This window comes from Solanum pennellii, chromosome 12, assembly GCF_001406875.1.
Source record: "Solanum pennellii chromosome 12, SPENNV200".
Lineage (NCBI taxonomy): Eukaryota > Viridiplantae > Streptophyta > Magnoliopsida > Solanales > Solanaceae > Solanum > Solanum pennellii.
Window position 1 is genome coordinate 717,432 of NC_028648.1, and position 16,284 is coordinate 733,715.

Genomic DNA, 16,284 nt, shown 5'->3' on the forward strand with positions numbered 1-16,284 from the left:
AGGTTCAGTGAAGATCTACAATAGATAGAAGGGCATTATGTTCCTAGAGATACATGCATGACTAACTGCGGCATTCTATCACGATTGAAACTTCAAAGATTTATCTTTTTGACTGTATCTTTTTTAGTAAAATTTTACACACATATAGGAATTAGGATATGAACTAAAAATTATTGAGTTCGAATGGACCTGTACCATTTATGTCTTCTTTAAAAGTTGGAAAAAAAAATTCTCCTTGTTGCTAAAAGGAATATGGTATATGGCATCTATGTTTATAATCACATAGTAGGCAACTATGACAAAGTAATTGCTTTATTGAGGACCCATATTTTCTCAAAGGAAAATTCTACCATTCAGTGTGGAGTATGCATAGGATGAGTATCAACAACAAAAAGCACAAGTTAGGAGAACCACACACATGCCATTCATCCACAAAAGATCAAAGGAACTTTTCAAAGTTTCAACACTAATGAAACAAGTAAGTGGTACTACCACTGCTACGGATTGTGATGGAATGAATAAAATTCTTTTCTCGACTCTTGACTAAAAGTTCCGAGTTCGGATAGTGGGAATGAAACAAGTGTTCCTTTATTTGAACAATATTTATATCTAAACAATTATGTAGTGGCTCATTTAATATCCTTTTTAGTACCTTAGACATTAACTTACACACTTTCATTTGTTGCAAATTTTGAATGGTTTAGGTATTTATAGTATGTTATAATATAAGGTGTAAATATACTAATGATTTTAGTATAAAAGATTATCATAAGATAATACTAAAAGTACTTAATATTTTAGTTTCAAAATGTATTTTTAAAAGAGTACTAATTTGTATATAACTAATAAACTTGAAATATTTTTTTTTCAATATTATAGAACACAACTATTTGTGTTTTTTATCAACGTCTCATGAAAAACAACTTTTACTTCTATTCAAACAACGTCAAATCCTAGATTCTTTAACTTATGGATTCTGAATCATGATTTTTTTTGCTTAGTTCCAGATAGATTATTCTATATATCAAACAATTTAAGACAAACGCAAAAACTTAGCCAGCGCTAATGAATTCTATCGAACCCTCAAGTATAATTGTGGCTTCATCCATTCTTCAAAACCCCTTTGTCTTTTTTTCTTTCTAAAAGCATATTCAAATTAAAATACAATCTTTTAAAATAAATATTTTTGACTTCAATTAGTCATGGATAGATAATCTACAATGATTAGCTGGTTATAAATTAGTTTAATTTTCATATCATATAATTAGAAGATTCACATAAATGCTCAGCACGTTCATTTCTTTCCTTTTTTTCTTTTTCCTTTCCTTTCTTTTGGTATTATCTCATATACCGGGGTCACTGGCGGATCTAGAATATTCAATAAGTGGGTTCGAATTTGTAGAAATAGACACTTAAAGTAGCTGAAGAGGGTTCGACATCTACATCTACATCTACATAAAAAAATATTTGTCGTATATAAATGATATAATATTTCGTCAAAAGGGGGTTCGAATAGTATAAGGTGGCTTCGCCCCTGACTGGGGTAGTTCAACGATGAATACTGTATTTATAAAGTATTTTTAAAATTTCTTTGTATATTTAGATTTGAAATACCTTGAACTTAAGATTAGACGTTGACTCATTAGTTGAGCCGTCCAAATTCAAATCCCAAACGCTCTATTTTTATTTGTCTAACCCTTTTAATCAAAATTTTAGATTTGTCGCTGACTCATGTATGGATGTGAGTGGCTAATACCTTAGTGTTGGTCACGTTTGTATATTGTAATTTTTTTTTTTAAAAAAAAATTGTTAGGTTGAGAGGAATACAAGGAGTCCCTCTCATTCTTCACAACACAAATTGAACTCCAATAACCAAAATTTAATTCAGAGAAAAAAAAAAGAAAAAATTTTCCAACTGATTTTTTCAACTAACTTTTTTCTCTCTCTCACTCTTCAACCAAAAACTTCTCATCAATCTTGAATCCAAAAAAATTACATTTTTACAATTTCTTTTTCAAGATTTCAACAAGTTATAACAATCCTAGTGCCTCCAAATCTTGTGTTTTATTCTGTTTGTTGATCATAATCGCGTTTTTTTTAAAGTCGCGAATGTGATCATTTTGGTGTTTGAATCAAGAAAACCGAACGTTGAATCGATAAAAAGAGAAGGTAAATAATGCCAAGCAAGTTAAAGAAGGCAATTGGTGCAGTAAAAGATCAAACAAGCATTAGCCTTGCAAAAGTTTCAAGCAATACTTCATCAACTCTTGAAGTTGCTGTCTTAAAAGCTACAACACATGATGATGTACCTATCGATGATCGATACGTTCAAGAAGTCATCAAACTTGTGTCATCTAACAAGGCCTACGCGGCTGCCTGTGCTCGTGCCATTGGCAAACGCATAGGTAGAACGAGGAATTGGATCGTTGCCCTCAAATCATTGATGCTTGTCTTGAGAATCTTCCAAGATGGTGATCCTTACTTCCCTCGAGAGATCCTTCATGCTATGAAACGCGGAGCAAAGATCCTCAATCTTTCTAGTTTTCGCGATGATTCAAATTCTAGTCCTTGGGATTTCACAGCATTTGTTCGTACATTTGCTTTGTATCTTGATGAACGTCTAGATTGTTTCCTTACTGGAAAGCTTCAAAGAAGGTATAATAATCGTGATAGAGAGAATTCAAGTATCCATAATTATAGGTCTACTGGTAGTAGTCGAAGAAGAGGTGATGAACCTGTTCGTGACATGAAACCAGTAATGCTGCTTGACAAGATATCGTATTGGCAACGATTGATTGAAAGAGCAATAGCTACAAGACCAACAGGAGCTGCTAAGACAAATCGTCTTGTCCAAATCGCGTTGTATGCTGTTGTAACAGAGAGCTTTGATCTGTACAAAGATATCTCTGATGGTCTTGCACTTGTTCTTGATAGTTTCTTTCATTTACCATATCAATCATGCGTAAACGCCTTCCAAACTTGTGTCAAAGCTGCTAAACAATTCGAGGAGATCAGTGTATTTTACTCTGTCTGTAAAACCATAGGCGTTGGCAGGACATCCGAATATCCAAGTGTGCAAACAATCTCAGAGGAATTGATCGAAACGTTGCAAGAGTTTCTCAAGGATCAATCTTCATTTCCAGCTCATACGCAAAGCAAACCACATTTGCTTCTTCCAGGCACCGGTGGTGGTTCCACAAGGACCACGAGCAGTAAACGTGATAGTTATGGTTGTCAATCAGACTTTTCTATGACCACAGGAACGACTGAGCCATACTCGGAGAAGAGTACTAATACCTGTGGTGATTCGCGTTGCACATCATTAGAAGATCTAATAAGTGCAACAGAAACATGGAAGAGTCCAGCTAATATTTCGATTGATTTGGAGGCCTATTCAGATATTCAATTTGAGAAGCAGTTGCACGAAAAGGATGACTCGGGGTCTACTCATTCGTTGCCTGTGTCAAACTCCATGGCTGATCTTGTATCCTTACCAGATCTGCATGAATATGAGGAAGACGACGAGAAAAAACAAGAAGCTCAACTTGAACAACACCACAAACAGAATCCATCATTAGATTCTATTAGTTCAGCTAAAGGATGGGAACTCGTGTTAACTGAGGCGATCCCATCAACGTCCTTCAACGCGTTCCCTGAGCAACCAAAACCAGATCATTTGTCAAGAAACGAAACGAGAGGGGTAATAACACCATCAGCATCATTCAACGCGTTCCCTGAACAAGGACAAGTGAATGTACCAACAAATGAAGAAGAGGTTTCTTCAAGCAATGGATGGGAACTCGTACTATTCGAAAACATTCCACAAGCACTATCAACACAACCCGCTGTCCCTAGTACAACGAACAACAACAACAACAACAACATTAACAGCTTCAGTTTCGCCACTTTGGATGACTTGTACAATCAGAATCAAACGCCATTTTATCCGAATAATAGCCAAAACTCACATTTCAACCATAGTACAAACAACTTTTTGTATGATCAAACTCCAGCACCTCAACACTACAATCCATTTCTACAAGACACATCAATGGAGTTGGCTATGGTACCGGTCACGAGTGCACCTGCCCCGTACCCAACTCTGACCACGAATTCTTCGTTTTCATTTCCAACGTCTACTGACATGTTCACATCATCAGCACCAGCACCTACATTTCAAGCAACTCCAACTTTTAGTGCTCAGAATCACACTACAGGGCCAATGCAGGGTACTAATATGGACGATCCGTTCGCGACATTTTCGAGTAGTGATCAGATGTTTAACGGCATCAAGAATGAGCAGAATTTGATGCAAGAACAACAACTATGGTTGCAGAACCAAAACAAAATCATAGCTAAACATAGGGCTTGATTTATATACGTGTGTTAAATAAAAAAAATCTTGTTGTTATGTTATACAAAATTGATTTTGTGTTAATTTACCTCCCTTTTCTTCCTTTAATTACATGATTTTTCGATCGAGTTTGTTCGATGAATCTACGAAATGGTGAGATTCTTGATCTCGATATCGTTTACCAATTCGAGAACTTAGTATTTGAATTGATGTCCTCTCATTGATTCCTCCTAAATTACGCAAATTGATTTATCCTAAAGATTTCATTTCAATTTAAAATAAGAATGTGTTGTAGCTAAGTGAGAAATAAACTATTTAAGGGCAAAATATTGTTCTAAAGTTAGTATTTAGGTATAATGATATCTTGTATAACTAGCATGTGAACCAAAGGACAAGTAACTCTGATATGATTTAATTCAAACATTAGGTTAATATACAATGACCAAAATAAAAAAACAAGTAACAATTTATAAAGAAGATTTAATATTTTCCCATTTTTCTTTCTTTTTTCGAAGTTTCTCACGTGTTGTCTGAAATCAAGATCTTTAACTAAAAATATTGGCGCAAACTTGACATCAACAACAAATAAACGCTTCACTTTTGTGAAGGCACCTCAACTCGTGCACTCTAACTTACAAAATGATCATCCAGAAAATTTTACTCGTCTTTGTCAATTGGAGGGTCAGTGGACTTTTGTTACTCTTCATGGATCATCTAGAAATTTTTAAAATTTATACATCACATCAGCATCGAGTATCTACTAGACAATGTAAATAACGAATTAAAGTGTCTACGTATGCACATCCAGAATTAGAGCGTCTTTCTATGACAAACTTTAAACTTGATGGACCATTTTGAACTTTTCTTTTACTATATAACGATAGAACCAGACCATCAATTTACATAAATTTCATTGTTCTCCATTAACAGAGAGAAGAAGAAGAAAAAAAGAGGGAAAAAATGTCGGGTGTAGCAGGAGGGGAGGAAGACAAGAAGCCCGCCGGCGATCAGTCTGGTCACATCAATCTCAAAGTCAAAAGCCAGGTTTTTTTTTATCATCTTATTAGGGTTTGTTTTCTATCGGTGTATAATTTAATTAGGGTTTTGTCGATGAAGAAAATGAGGGTTGGAGTAGGTTTTGCAGAGTAGCATAAGAATAATCATATGAATCTTTTCAATTTTGAAAAAAAATTGGGTTAAATAGAGAGGGATAGATGTATATAATTGAGTTGATTAGTTTTTGGGTTGAGGGGTTGTTGATTAACAACAACAACAGTGTAATCCTACAAAGGGTTTGGGGAGGTTAAAGTGTATGAAAGATGTTACCTTTACCTTGGAGATAGTGTTGATTGATTGATTTGAATGAATGATGGTTGATTATGCTTATTTACACTGTATTTTGGTTAGTGATATTCCTTTGCTACTTCTTTCCTTGGCTAATGGAAAAAAGATCTTCTTTTACCCTTACCTTTACCTTGGAGGTTGTGCTATTGAATGGTTGATTATACTTATTTTCACTGTATTAAGGTCAGCTATATTCCTTCGCTACTTCATTCCTTGGCTAATGGAAAAAAAAAATCTTCGTTTTACCCATAAAGTGTGGTCTTGGGAGGAGGTAGTGTGATTGAATGGTTGATTGTGCTTATTTTCACTGTATTAAGGTCAGGTATATTCCTTTGCTACTTCCTTCCTCTAATGGAAAAAAAAAATTCTTTTTACCCATAAAGTGTGGTCTTGGGAGTTACCTTTACCTTGGAGATAGTGGTGGAAAAAAAATTTCTTTTTACCCATGAAGTGTGGTCTTGGGAGTTACCTTTACCTTGGAGATAGTGTTGATTGATTGATTGATTTGAATGAATGCTTGATTATGCGTATTTACACTGCTTTAAGGCTAGCGATATTCCTTTGCTACTTCTTTCCTTGGTTAATGGAATAAATCCTTCTTTTTACTCATTAAGTGTGGTTTGGGGTGGGTAAAGTGCATGCAGATCTTACCTTCACCTTGGAGGTAGTGTTGGATTGATTTATTAATTTGAATGAATGAATGATTATGCTTATTTACACTTAATTTGTTTTGATTTTACTATATGGTTAAAAAAGTTAAAAAAATATAATAAAAAGGAGCCTCAGAAACAGAAAATAGATCGGAAGATAGAATAAAAACATACCAACAAGTAATCCCAAATTGGGAATACTGAGGTTTTTCGACTTTGTACTAATGCTTTACGAGCTGCCAGTGAGAAAAATATTAGTTGTACATATTTAGATTTTAGTCTATTGTCTCATTACAGTTTTCTAAGATCAGAGAGAGCCCCCAATGTTGGGTCAAGGTATATTATCTTTTCTCGAGATTCACATACTGTTATTTTCCGTCAATGCTAAACCAAGATTATGTTGGTCTAGCTCAACAAAATGCTGCAAAAGATTATGACAATTACTGGCTTAGTTTCTCAGTCATCAATGGTAAACTTTGGTAATACATGTTTTAATTATCTGCCGTTAGTTGAGGTTGTTACCAAGTTGTGGTCTGCCTTTTTGTCTTCATGGTACGCCAATAACCTGTGATATACCTACTTCTTGAGCTTTTTGAACTTCACTTTCTATTGCAAGATCACCAATGTTTCTTTTTGACTATACACATTTCATTCTGGTATATAACTTGATATCATACGCAATTTTGTTGATTTTGTTATGTAGTTGATGAAAAAGTTACTAGTGGACCTTTTTCTTTCTTCTTCCTATCATTTATTTCCATCCCTTACTGTTATTATGAAGATGGGCAGCTCACTAAAATTTTCTGGAAAATAGCCTTCGCATGTATCAATGATATGGAGGAAATGACGAGAGAACTATGTATTTGACTAGTTTTCTGGTTGCAGGACGGGAATGAAGTCTTCTTTAGGATTAAAAGAAGCACTCAGCTGAAGAAATTGATGAATGCTTATTGTGACCGACAGTCTGTGGATTTTAATTCAATTGCCTTCTTGTTTGATGGCCGTCGTCTTAGAGCAGAACAGACTCCAGATGAGGTCCCTCTCTCTCTCTCTAAATGTGCACACACAAAAAGAATACCAGAAGAGGGTTGTGCATCTGCTTGATGTTATCCATAACAATTGTGATTAATTTATTTTTTCTTACAAATTTCCTCCTTTTTGCAGCTGGAGATGGAAGATGGTGATGAAATTGATGCGATGTTGCATCAAACCGGAGGCACAACTATTTGAGTCTCCTTTTCTTTTGCTTCTGTGTATGCAAGACTCTGTGTTTCAAGATGGTATTGAACTTAGTGAAATGCTGGTTGTGCAGCTCTTAGGACCTTTAGACTCTGATGAACGGAATCATGTTTTGCTTACTTTATATTGAACTTAATCGCTATTATAACTTTATGAAAGTCATTATGTTCTTCATCTTTTAATTTTCTGAAGATGACATGAATATGATCATAGTTTGGTCATTACGTCGAGTTTAACATCTGCATATGGTCTCTATCTTAATGTTTTCGTCATGATGTAATGGTTAAGTGCATGTTGGGAGACGATGGACGGTGATCTTCCATTGTATGCCAGCATGACGCCACGCTAATGTCACTCAAAGCATGAGCAGTTGAGTAAATATTTTGTAGCTAGATGAGTACTTACCTTGTGGGAAGTTTGTGTGTAGTTTTCCTTGATTTTTAGTGCAGAGTCAAAGAAAGGACTCAGCTTTGAATGATAAACATGCTGCCAATTTGATTCATGGTGGTACCATATTAGTGCTAAAGAAAAGGACATGTGAGTTGGGCCAATATTTCAAAGTTTAACCAGTGACCACAACTTTCTAATGTTTCACAACTAAAGGAGATGTCTATTCCAAGACTGACCTCACCATTGAAATTCCACTGTGCAGCCTCCTTTCAATCCTTAACGTTCGTTCTAGTAACAACATTCCCACTTTTATTATCACTTCTGGTACTGGTAGGGCCAATTCTAACGCGGTACTCATACCAATCTAAATTATGCATGAATCTTCGATATGTATGGTTCTTCCACGAAAAAATTATGGTCCACCTCTCTCTATTTCTATATCTATATATGGGATGTAAAATCTCAAAGAAGTTGTATTACACCTATTAGACATGAAAACTTTTTACAGTACCTTCCTTTACATTCTACTAGTGCTTCTTCTTTTTTCACTTCCATTGACAATCACATCAGCAGCAAAAACTGAAGCTGAAGCTCTTGTCAAATGGAAGATGAACTTACCTTCTGCTTCTTTCTTGGATTCATGGTCCATTTCCAATCACGGAAACTTGTGCAATTGGACGTCTATTGTCTGCAATGCTGGTGGAACAATTTCAGAGATCAATCTTTCTGATGCAGGTCTCTCGGGCACACTTCATCAGCTTGATTTCACTTCATTTCCGAGTCTCACAAGTTTTTCTCTCAATGGAAACAACTTCAGTGGATCGATACCATCAAATATTGGCAATGCTTCTATGCTCACTTTCTTGGACCTGAGCAACAATATCTTGGCTGGTGTCATACCAGAAGAGATTGGGAAGTTAACACAACTTGAATATCTTAGTTTCTATAACAACTTAATCAGTGGTGTTATTCCCTACCAAATAAGCAATCTTCAGAAGGTATGGCGCTTGGATCTTGGATTGAATTACTTAGAAACTCCTGAGTGGTCAAAATTGAGGAATATGCCTATGTTGACATATTTGAGCTTTGGTTACAATGAACTACAATTAGAATTCCCTGAATTTGTACTGCGTTGCCATAATCTGACTTACCTCGATTTGTCACTAAACCATTTGAATGGCTCAGTCCCAGAAACACTATTCACCAACTTGGACAAGCTTGAACAACTCAATCTTTCATATAATTCATTTCAAGGTTCATTGTCACCAAATTTTACCAAGTTGACCAAGTTAAAAGAACTTCAGCTTGGTCTCAACATGTTTTCTGGCATAATTCCTGATGAAATTGGTCTGATCAGTAGTCTTGAAGTTGTTGTACTTTTCAATAATTCACTTCAAGGAAAGATTCCATCTTCTATAGGTAGACTTAGAAATCTACGACAACTTGATCTTCGAAAGAATGGTTTGAACTCAATCATTCCTTCTGAGCTAGGCCTTTGTACTAACCTCACTTACTTGGCTCTAGCAGAGAATGCCCTGCAAGGACCATTGCCTATATCCTTGTCCGCGATGACCAAGTTATTTATCTTGGGCTTGTCTGATAATTTTCTTTCTGGTGAGGTTCAATCATATCTCATTACCAATTGGACTGAGCTGAAAGCTTTGCTTCTTCACAACAATTCATTTTCAGGGAAAATTCCACCTGAAATCAGCCAGTTGAAAAACCTCGAATATCTTTACCTCTTTCATAACAATTTCACAGGTTCCATTCCCTATCAGATTGGTAAGTTGCAAAACTTGCTGGAGCTAGATGTCTCTGACAACCAGCTTTCAGGCACAATACCTCCAACCATTGGAAACCTGACCAATCTAAAGATGTTGCTTCTTTTTCGGAACAACATCAGTGGAACCATTCCTTCTGAGATTGGCAAATTGGAATCTCTTCAAACCCTTGACCTCAACACCAACCGGCTTAGTGGTGAGCTGCCTGAAAGCATTTCTAATCTCCGCAGTCTGAAGCTTCTTGAGTTCCTTTCTCTTAGTAACAACCAGTCATCAGGTGTGATCCCTTTGTCTATTTGCAATTCGACATCACTACAAACTCTAGTTTTCGCAAGAAACAATTTCAGGGGAGAGATACCACAATGTTTGGGTAATATCAGTCTTTCTGAGATTCTTCCAACAAGTTTTGATATTGGATGTTCACTTAGAACCTTCAACCTTCATGGAAATGAACTACAAGGGAAGATCCCTCAATCTTTAGCCAATTGTAAAGAGTTGCGTGTTCTTGATTTAAGTGATAATCACCTCAATGATACATTCCCCATGTGGTTGGCAACTCTGTCGATGTTGCAGGTTTTAAGTCTGAGATCAAATAAATTTCATGGACCCATTAGGACTTCAAGGATTGGATACATGTTTCCTGCTCTTCAAATATTAGATCTCTCTCAGAACGCCTTCACAGGAAACTTGCCGACAAGTCTATTTCAACATTTGAAAGCCATGAAGACAACTAATCAAACAAGGAAAGCTCCATTTACAGGAGGAAACTATTACCAAGACTCGGTAGTTGTTGTAACGAAGGGACGCAAGTTTGAAGTTGTGAAAATCTTGTATTTATACACAAGTGTGGATCTTTCAACTAACAAATTCGAAGGACTTATTCCAAGTATTATGGGAGATCTCATTGCACTTCGGGTGTTGAATTTGTCTAACAATGGATTACAAGGTCATATACCGCCATCACTTGGAAATTTAGCGGTAGTAGAATCATTTGACCTTTCATTCAACCACCTTTCTGGAGAGATACCGGAACAACTTGCTTCTATAACAACTCTTGCAGTGTTAAATCTCTCCTACAATCATCTTGAAGGATGCATTCCTCGAGGACCTCAGTTTAATACATTTCCGAAAAATTCATATGAAGGTAATGATGGATTACATGGATTTCCAGTTTCAAAAGGTTGTGGTAATGATCAGGTATCAGAGACAAATTATACCTTATCTGCACCAGACGAACAAGAAAGCAATTCGGAGTTTCTGGATGATTTTTGGAAAGCTGCTCTTATGGGCTATGGAAGTGGAATATGTATTGGATTATCCATAATATATTTCATGATCTCAACTCGAACTCCAAAATGGCTTGCAAGAATCATGGAAGAGTTGGAACACAAACTTATTATGCGGATTAGAAAGAAGCAACGAGGTAAAAGGCATTACAGAAGAAGAAAAATAATCGCTTCTAGACAAGTTACCAACTGAGTAGGATTTGATTACAGAACTTCGGGTATTCAAGTTAAGGTCTATGCTGATTTTTAGTTCATAATAGCTATATGTATTGATATATATATATATATATATATATATATATATATATATATACTTTTGTTACAAAAACAGCTAATCGATACTTCATACTGAGTATACTTTCTTTCCAATAATTTCAGTATGTAGATTATATTGAAAAGAGCTAGTCTTAGTTGATGATTTAAGCTATAAATATATAACTATAACATGTACGGGGGAGGAATCATGTAGATAAAACTGGATACTATTAGAGATATCTACATTCTGCATAGATATTCTAATTTTACGGCGTACTGGGAGGTGGCTTTTGAGTTTGTTTTGCCATCTAGATTAACAAGTGTTCATCGTGATTTCATTCTCATGTGTATATGTTGAAGAAATATCACGAGGATATGTCACACATGCTACAGTAGGATAAGGTGAAGCTTTATCAGAATCTTACATTTGAGGAGGAGTCTGCCTATTTTAGACAGACAAGTCTAGAAGTTGAGGTCAGAAGAGATTGGCTTCGGTGAAAGGGCAATGAAATCATCCTCTGGTTGAGGAAGCTACTTGGGAGACTATCCAAAACTGCTTGACAGCTTAGGTACAATTCTAAACTCATTCGAGGATGAACATTTGTTTAGGTAGGAAAAAACAAGCACCCTTTTCCAAATTTGAGACTTTCTGTAGTTTCGTATGTTGCTAAAATTGCAGAAATGAGAAGAACTGAATAGGAAGAACTGTCTTTTATTGAACTTCAAACTGTTAAGTGTAAAGTAAATACAAGAGCATTACAACTGACATTGAAAATGGAATGGCTAAAGAACTGTTAACATGCCTAGAAAAATAGGAACGTAAGAAGTAAATGAATGAAGGTGATATCTTACAAGGCTAGAGGATATGGACCTCAACGGAACTTGCATACTTGTATTGAATGTCCTGTTGAATTTGCTTGGCGGAATTCTCAACAGACTTTGCACACCTCCTTTTATCAACAAGAGCACTCATCATCAGATTCATCAGTCTCTGAAACAGTAGCTTTTGCACAATAATGAATGAAAATCATTGTAAATTTTGTTAGCCAAAGTTGTTTTACCAATGCCACCCATACCTACAACTGAGACAACTTCTAGTTCACCTGCTCCTCTAGCAAGTTGATCCTGCATCATCTCGAGTTCATTTTCATGGCCAACCATTGGCTCCTCAACATGTTGAGATGTACTACTGGCGAAAGCCAAGTTCTGTTCTTCTGCATCTTTGCTTTTGGTGTACATGTACTGCATTTCCATCCACTTGTTCACCCTGGAAACAACGCGCGCTACTACTTGTTTCAAGAGAACATGAAGTTCCCAAAAAGTAAGTATTCTTGAAATTGGATTTCAACCATTTCTTGATTCCAAATCCACAATATCTTCTGTGCTGCATACGACTTCAGCTTCCAATCTTTTCAATGCTTCAAGATCACCTGTTATATGGCAGGCCATTTCTCCTCCAAGGGATTCAAGCTTCTTACAGAAAGATTGAAAATTATATCGAGCAACTTCCATCGATTGTTGTATGGTTCTCATAAGACGAAGTATTATTTTTCCATGTTTTACCTTAACATTAATTACTTATGACCTAATACTAAACATCGATTAAAAGGGGTAGTATGGTAAAATAGTCATATCGATAGATGTGTCTGATTTTACAAGCATCTCTTCTGCATATTGCTACAATAACCAAACTTAGTCTAATTCCACAAGTAGAGTCTAGGAAGGGTAGTGTATACACAGACCTTACCACCACCTTGGGAGGTAGAGAAGTTATTTCCAATAGACCCTTGGCTCAAGAAATTAACAGGAATGAAGAAACGCAAAATACTAACAAGGCATGACAAAGCATTATGAGAAAAAAGAAAAAAAGAAACAGTAACTAGGACGAAATAATACGATGATCGAAGTACAAGGAACAACGATTAGTAACATATATGGAAGAAACAAGAAAGTACAAGAGTAATACTAATACTACTAGTATGGAAGGATAAGCAAGACAACATTCAACTACTATCATAATATCCTAAAGAGATCTGTCTCGCTTCTTTCTTTGAGGAACAAAATGCCAGAGGAACTAAGAATATAAGTGACTCAAGACACAATTGTCTCTCATCCTTTGCTAATAGAGTAGAACTAAGAGCTCCAAAAGCCAAAGTAGTTTGCAGACGCGGACATGGTATAGAATACTCTTTACATCCTTTATAGAACAATACTTGCAACATGAGAATGCATCCTGCTCCAGTTCAGAATTGGGGTTTCCTTAATTTTACATGCATCATCATCTCTGTATACTTGCTATTTTTATAATACTAGAGAGCTCTTTCTTGCTTTCTTTGAGGAACAAAACGCCACAGGTCCACAGCAATGTCAACCTCCTTTTTCTTGTGAAATTTGTACAGTTGTGGCACATCATACCGAAGCTACAATTGAGGGAGATAAAGGCACAGAACATTCATAAGGCTACATAGAATTTCACTTTACATCAATAGCATGCATAATGCTGAATCTGATTGTTTCGATGTGTACCTCACATATAACTTCAGCACTTCTTGCATTGTAATCTCGCAAGGCTGCTCTTTTCACATGCTGTTAAGACCATAGACAAATGCCAAATCACGACCTAGATCAGAGCACTTTTGTGCACAGAAACATGTTTTTATCGAGAAGTGACAGCAATTTAATTTATGAGCACATAAACTCAATAAAGTTCATATTTAAGCTGTTTGATGCTACACAAATAGTTTTTTTCACCAATCAATCCCTTTGCTGTGGCAGGATAGTATGGAAGAACTTACTTCTCTAGTTGTGGTCTTATGTAAGGAATAAACTGCTTGAGAAGCAACCTGATACATTAATAAAACCACACATTAATCTAAGAATAGACGGGGACGCAGGGCCAATTCAAACAACAAAACAGGATATTGAGCAAATAATATAAATCTTGGATACCAATTATATGGAGAGCACCACCGTACCTTCATCGCCGAAGAGAGGAAGTCCATGTCAGCACCTTTCCTCCGTGTTCCAAAAGGTGGATTCATAACCACAGTTTCAACAATCTGACCTACACATAGTGGAATACCAATGAGCCAAGAGAGATATTTTCTTTCGGGGCTGAAAAGTGAGGTGAAAAAGATACCTCTCCATTTTAAGTTGCTGATGTCGCATTGAATAAAATCCATGTCTAGCTGCAGATGAAACAGTTCAAGAAATGTATGAAACACAAATTAGCACAAGTGTGATTATACATGGAAGGCTACATATATCCATCAAAATCAATGTAAAAGACTCAGCCTTGAACGCTTTCTCAACCTTGCAAGCAAAAAGTGTTATCACATAAACAAATAATACCTCAAGCTCATCGGCATTTGCATACGCAATCTCAAGAGACACAGCATCAATATCAAGCCCAATAACACTTCTGTTCACAAGAAAGACTATGTCAAGAACAAGCATACATAGAGAACCCTAGCAATCCAAACGGAGCTACGTATGCCAAAGGGTGGTTAGTTGAATACCCTTCACCAGAAGGGTATATATGGGTCAATGTCAATTTTATACATATATTCTAAATCCTAAACCCCCTTAGCAAAATTCCTAACTTCAACAATGTTGGGGTGCATCGTGCACAACAAAACACACCCCATGTAATCTCACAAGTGAGGTTTGGGGAATGATAGAATGTGTGCAAACCTTACCCTAACTCGTAGAGATAGCGAGGTTGTTTCCAATAGACCCTCAGCTCAAGTAACGTATCTCAAAGCAGTTTGAAAAAGAGAATACAAAAATGAAAGCACTAACAATCCTCAAAATAAAGGGCTAGCGGAAGCCCAATACGATAACTGAAGCAATGGAAACAACACGTAATACTAAAATTAACGAATACAATAGTAGGAGAGTAATAACAACAATACTAATAAGGGGACTTGATAGTGCTCAACTACCTACTAACCTTGATAACTTCTCCAATTAAACTACAAACAATAATTCAGGGGTTGCACAAATATCATACATATTATCTCCACACAACACTAAAGTTCAACAAAAGAAACAAAAAACAGATACATACTCAGCTCCCAAAAGGCCAGCAGCAAGGCCTAATGTACCACAACCACATCCAAAATCTGCAACCACCTTACTGTTCACATCCTCAAATGAATTCTCAGCCTAAAAAGATAAAAAAAATTTCACAAAAAAAACCCAAAAAGCTAAAAATAAAGATACCCTTTTAACCTTTAAACAAAACTCAAAAAGAAACACACAAAAAAGAGGGTATCTGCATATGAACAAGAAGAAAAAAAAAAGTGAGAATATAGAGAATTTACATACAGTGTAAAGCATACGAGAAGCAATGTGGGCTCCAGTAGGATATTGTTCTAGTTCAATCTGTTATAGCAAAAAAGATCATTTTTTTACTAAAATTAGTAATCAAGAATCATAAAAAATGGAAATAAAGTGCATAAAGATGTATATTTTGTATAAAGATAAAGAAAAAGGGAACCTTTGGGGTTGAAAATTGTTCAAGAGAACCAAGATAACTTTCTAATTGCTTCAGCTTCATCTTCACCTTTGATGACTGCTAAAGCTTCTACTGTCTGTCTGTGTGTGGAAAAAAAAAAAAGAGAATTTTTGTGATGTTTTTTTGGGCTTGAAAAAATCTCCAAGTCCAATTACTGCAATTGAGACAAAACCAGCCCAAATACGTTTGCACTTTTGACTCTATTTTGTATTTGGTCCTCATTTTAAGTCTTTTATTATACAATTTTTTTTTCGGGACACGATTTATATTTTTGTATCATAATACTAGCAAGGTTTGCTTGAACGTGATTTCACTTTCTAAAAAAATTATGATCATTAGGTCTAAGTTCGATCTACGATGGCTAGAAATTAAACACCAACGTAATTGCTTAGCGAAATGTGTTTAGATAAACATTCTTAGTAGATTTACTGTTCTTTCCTATAGTTTGAAATAATTAAATATTAAA

The 16,284-nt window shown here is 35.8% G+C and overlaps 3 protein-coding genes and 1 pseudogene across 3 annotated transcripts; 3 read left to right on the plus strand and 1 right to left on the minus strand.

Annotated features, from left to right (window-relative positions):
- Positions 1 to 1,668: 1,668 nt before the first annotated feature.
- Positions 1,669 to 4,496, plus strand: LOC107005656 (clathrin coat assembly protein AP180-like). Its single transcript, XM_015204298.2, has one exon. It carries the CDS (start codon positions 2,177 to 2,179, stop codon positions 4,370 to 4,372), a length of 2,196 nt encoding a protein of 731 aa, XP_015059784.1. The 5' UTR covers positions 1,669 to 2,176; the 3' UTR covers positions 4,373 to 4,496.
- A 746-nt stretch (positions 4,497 to 5,242) lies between these two features.
- LOC107007516 (small ubiquitin-related modifier 1-like) lies at positions 5,243 to 7,783 on the plus strand. Its single transcript, XM_015206163.2, has 3 exons — positions 5,243 to 5,398; positions 7,234 to 7,383; positions 7,513 to 7,783. The coding sequence occupies exons 1-3, from the start codon at positions 5,315 to 5,317 to the stop codon at positions 7,576 to 7,578; spliced, it is 300 nt and encodes a 99-aa protein (XP_015061649.1). The 5' UTR covers positions 5,243 to 5,314; the 3' UTR covers positions 7,579 to 7,783.
- A 141-nt stretch (positions 7,784 to 7,924) lies between these two features.
- LOC107007515 lies at positions 7,925 to 11,396 on the plus strand (annotated as a pseudogene).
- A 1,783-nt stretch (positions 11,397 to 13,179) lies between these two features.
- Positions 13,180 to 15,957, minus strand: LOC107005285 (methyltransferase-like protein 5). Its single transcript, XM_015203838.2, has 9 exons — positions 15,801 to 15,957; positions 15,629 to 15,685; positions 15,369 to 15,466; positions 14,651 to 14,720; positions 14,439 to 14,487; positions 14,275 to 14,363; positions 14,095 to 14,142; positions 13,826 to 13,885; positions 13,180 to 13,719 (listed from the first exon to the last, which is right to left on the minus strand). The coding sequence occupies exons 1-9, from the start codon at positions 15,858 to 15,860 to the stop codon at positions 13,609 to 13,611; spliced, it is 642 nt and encodes a 213-aa protein (XP_015059324.1). The 5' UTR covers positions 15,861 to 15,957; the 3' UTR covers positions 13,180 to 13,608.
- Between the last annotated feature and the right edge of the window lie 327 nt (positions 15,958 to 16,284).

What these genes read in the sequence shown, in the direction of transcription:
- LOC107005656 (XM_015204298.2), top strand. Translation starts at nt 2,177, where the DNA reads ATGCCAAGCAAGTTAAAGAAGGCAATTGGTGCAGTAAAAGATCAAACA.
- LOC107005285 (XM_015203838.2), bottom strand. Translation starts at nt 15,860, where the DNA reads ATGAAGCTGAAGCAATTAGAAAGTTATCTTGGTTCTCTTGAACAATTT. An exon ending in CAAATGCCGATGAGCTTGAG is followed by an intron (nt 14,488 to 14,650) that starts GTATTATTTGTT and finishes TTTCATCTGCAG; the next exon opens with CTAGACATGGATTTTATTCA. An exon ending in GTGCTGAAGTTATATGTGAG is followed by an intron (nt 13,720 to 13,825) that starts GTACACATCGAA and finishes CCTCAATTGTAG; the next exon opens with CTTCGGTATGATGTGCCACA.
- LOC107007516 (XM_015206163.2), top strand. Translation starts at nt 5,315, where the DNA reads ATGTCGGGTGTAGCAGGAGGGGAGGAAGACAAGAAGCCCGCCGGCGAT. An exon ending in ATCTCAAAGTCAAAAGCCAG is followed by an intron (nt 5,399 to 7,233) that starts GTTTTTTTTTAT and finishes TTCTGGTTGCAG; the next exon opens with GACGGGAATGAAGTCTTCTT. An exon ending in CAGAACAGACTCCAGATGAG is followed by an intron (nt 7,384 to 7,512) that starts GTCCCTCTCTCT and finishes TCCTTTTTGCAG; the next exon opens with CTGGAGATGGAAGATGGTGA.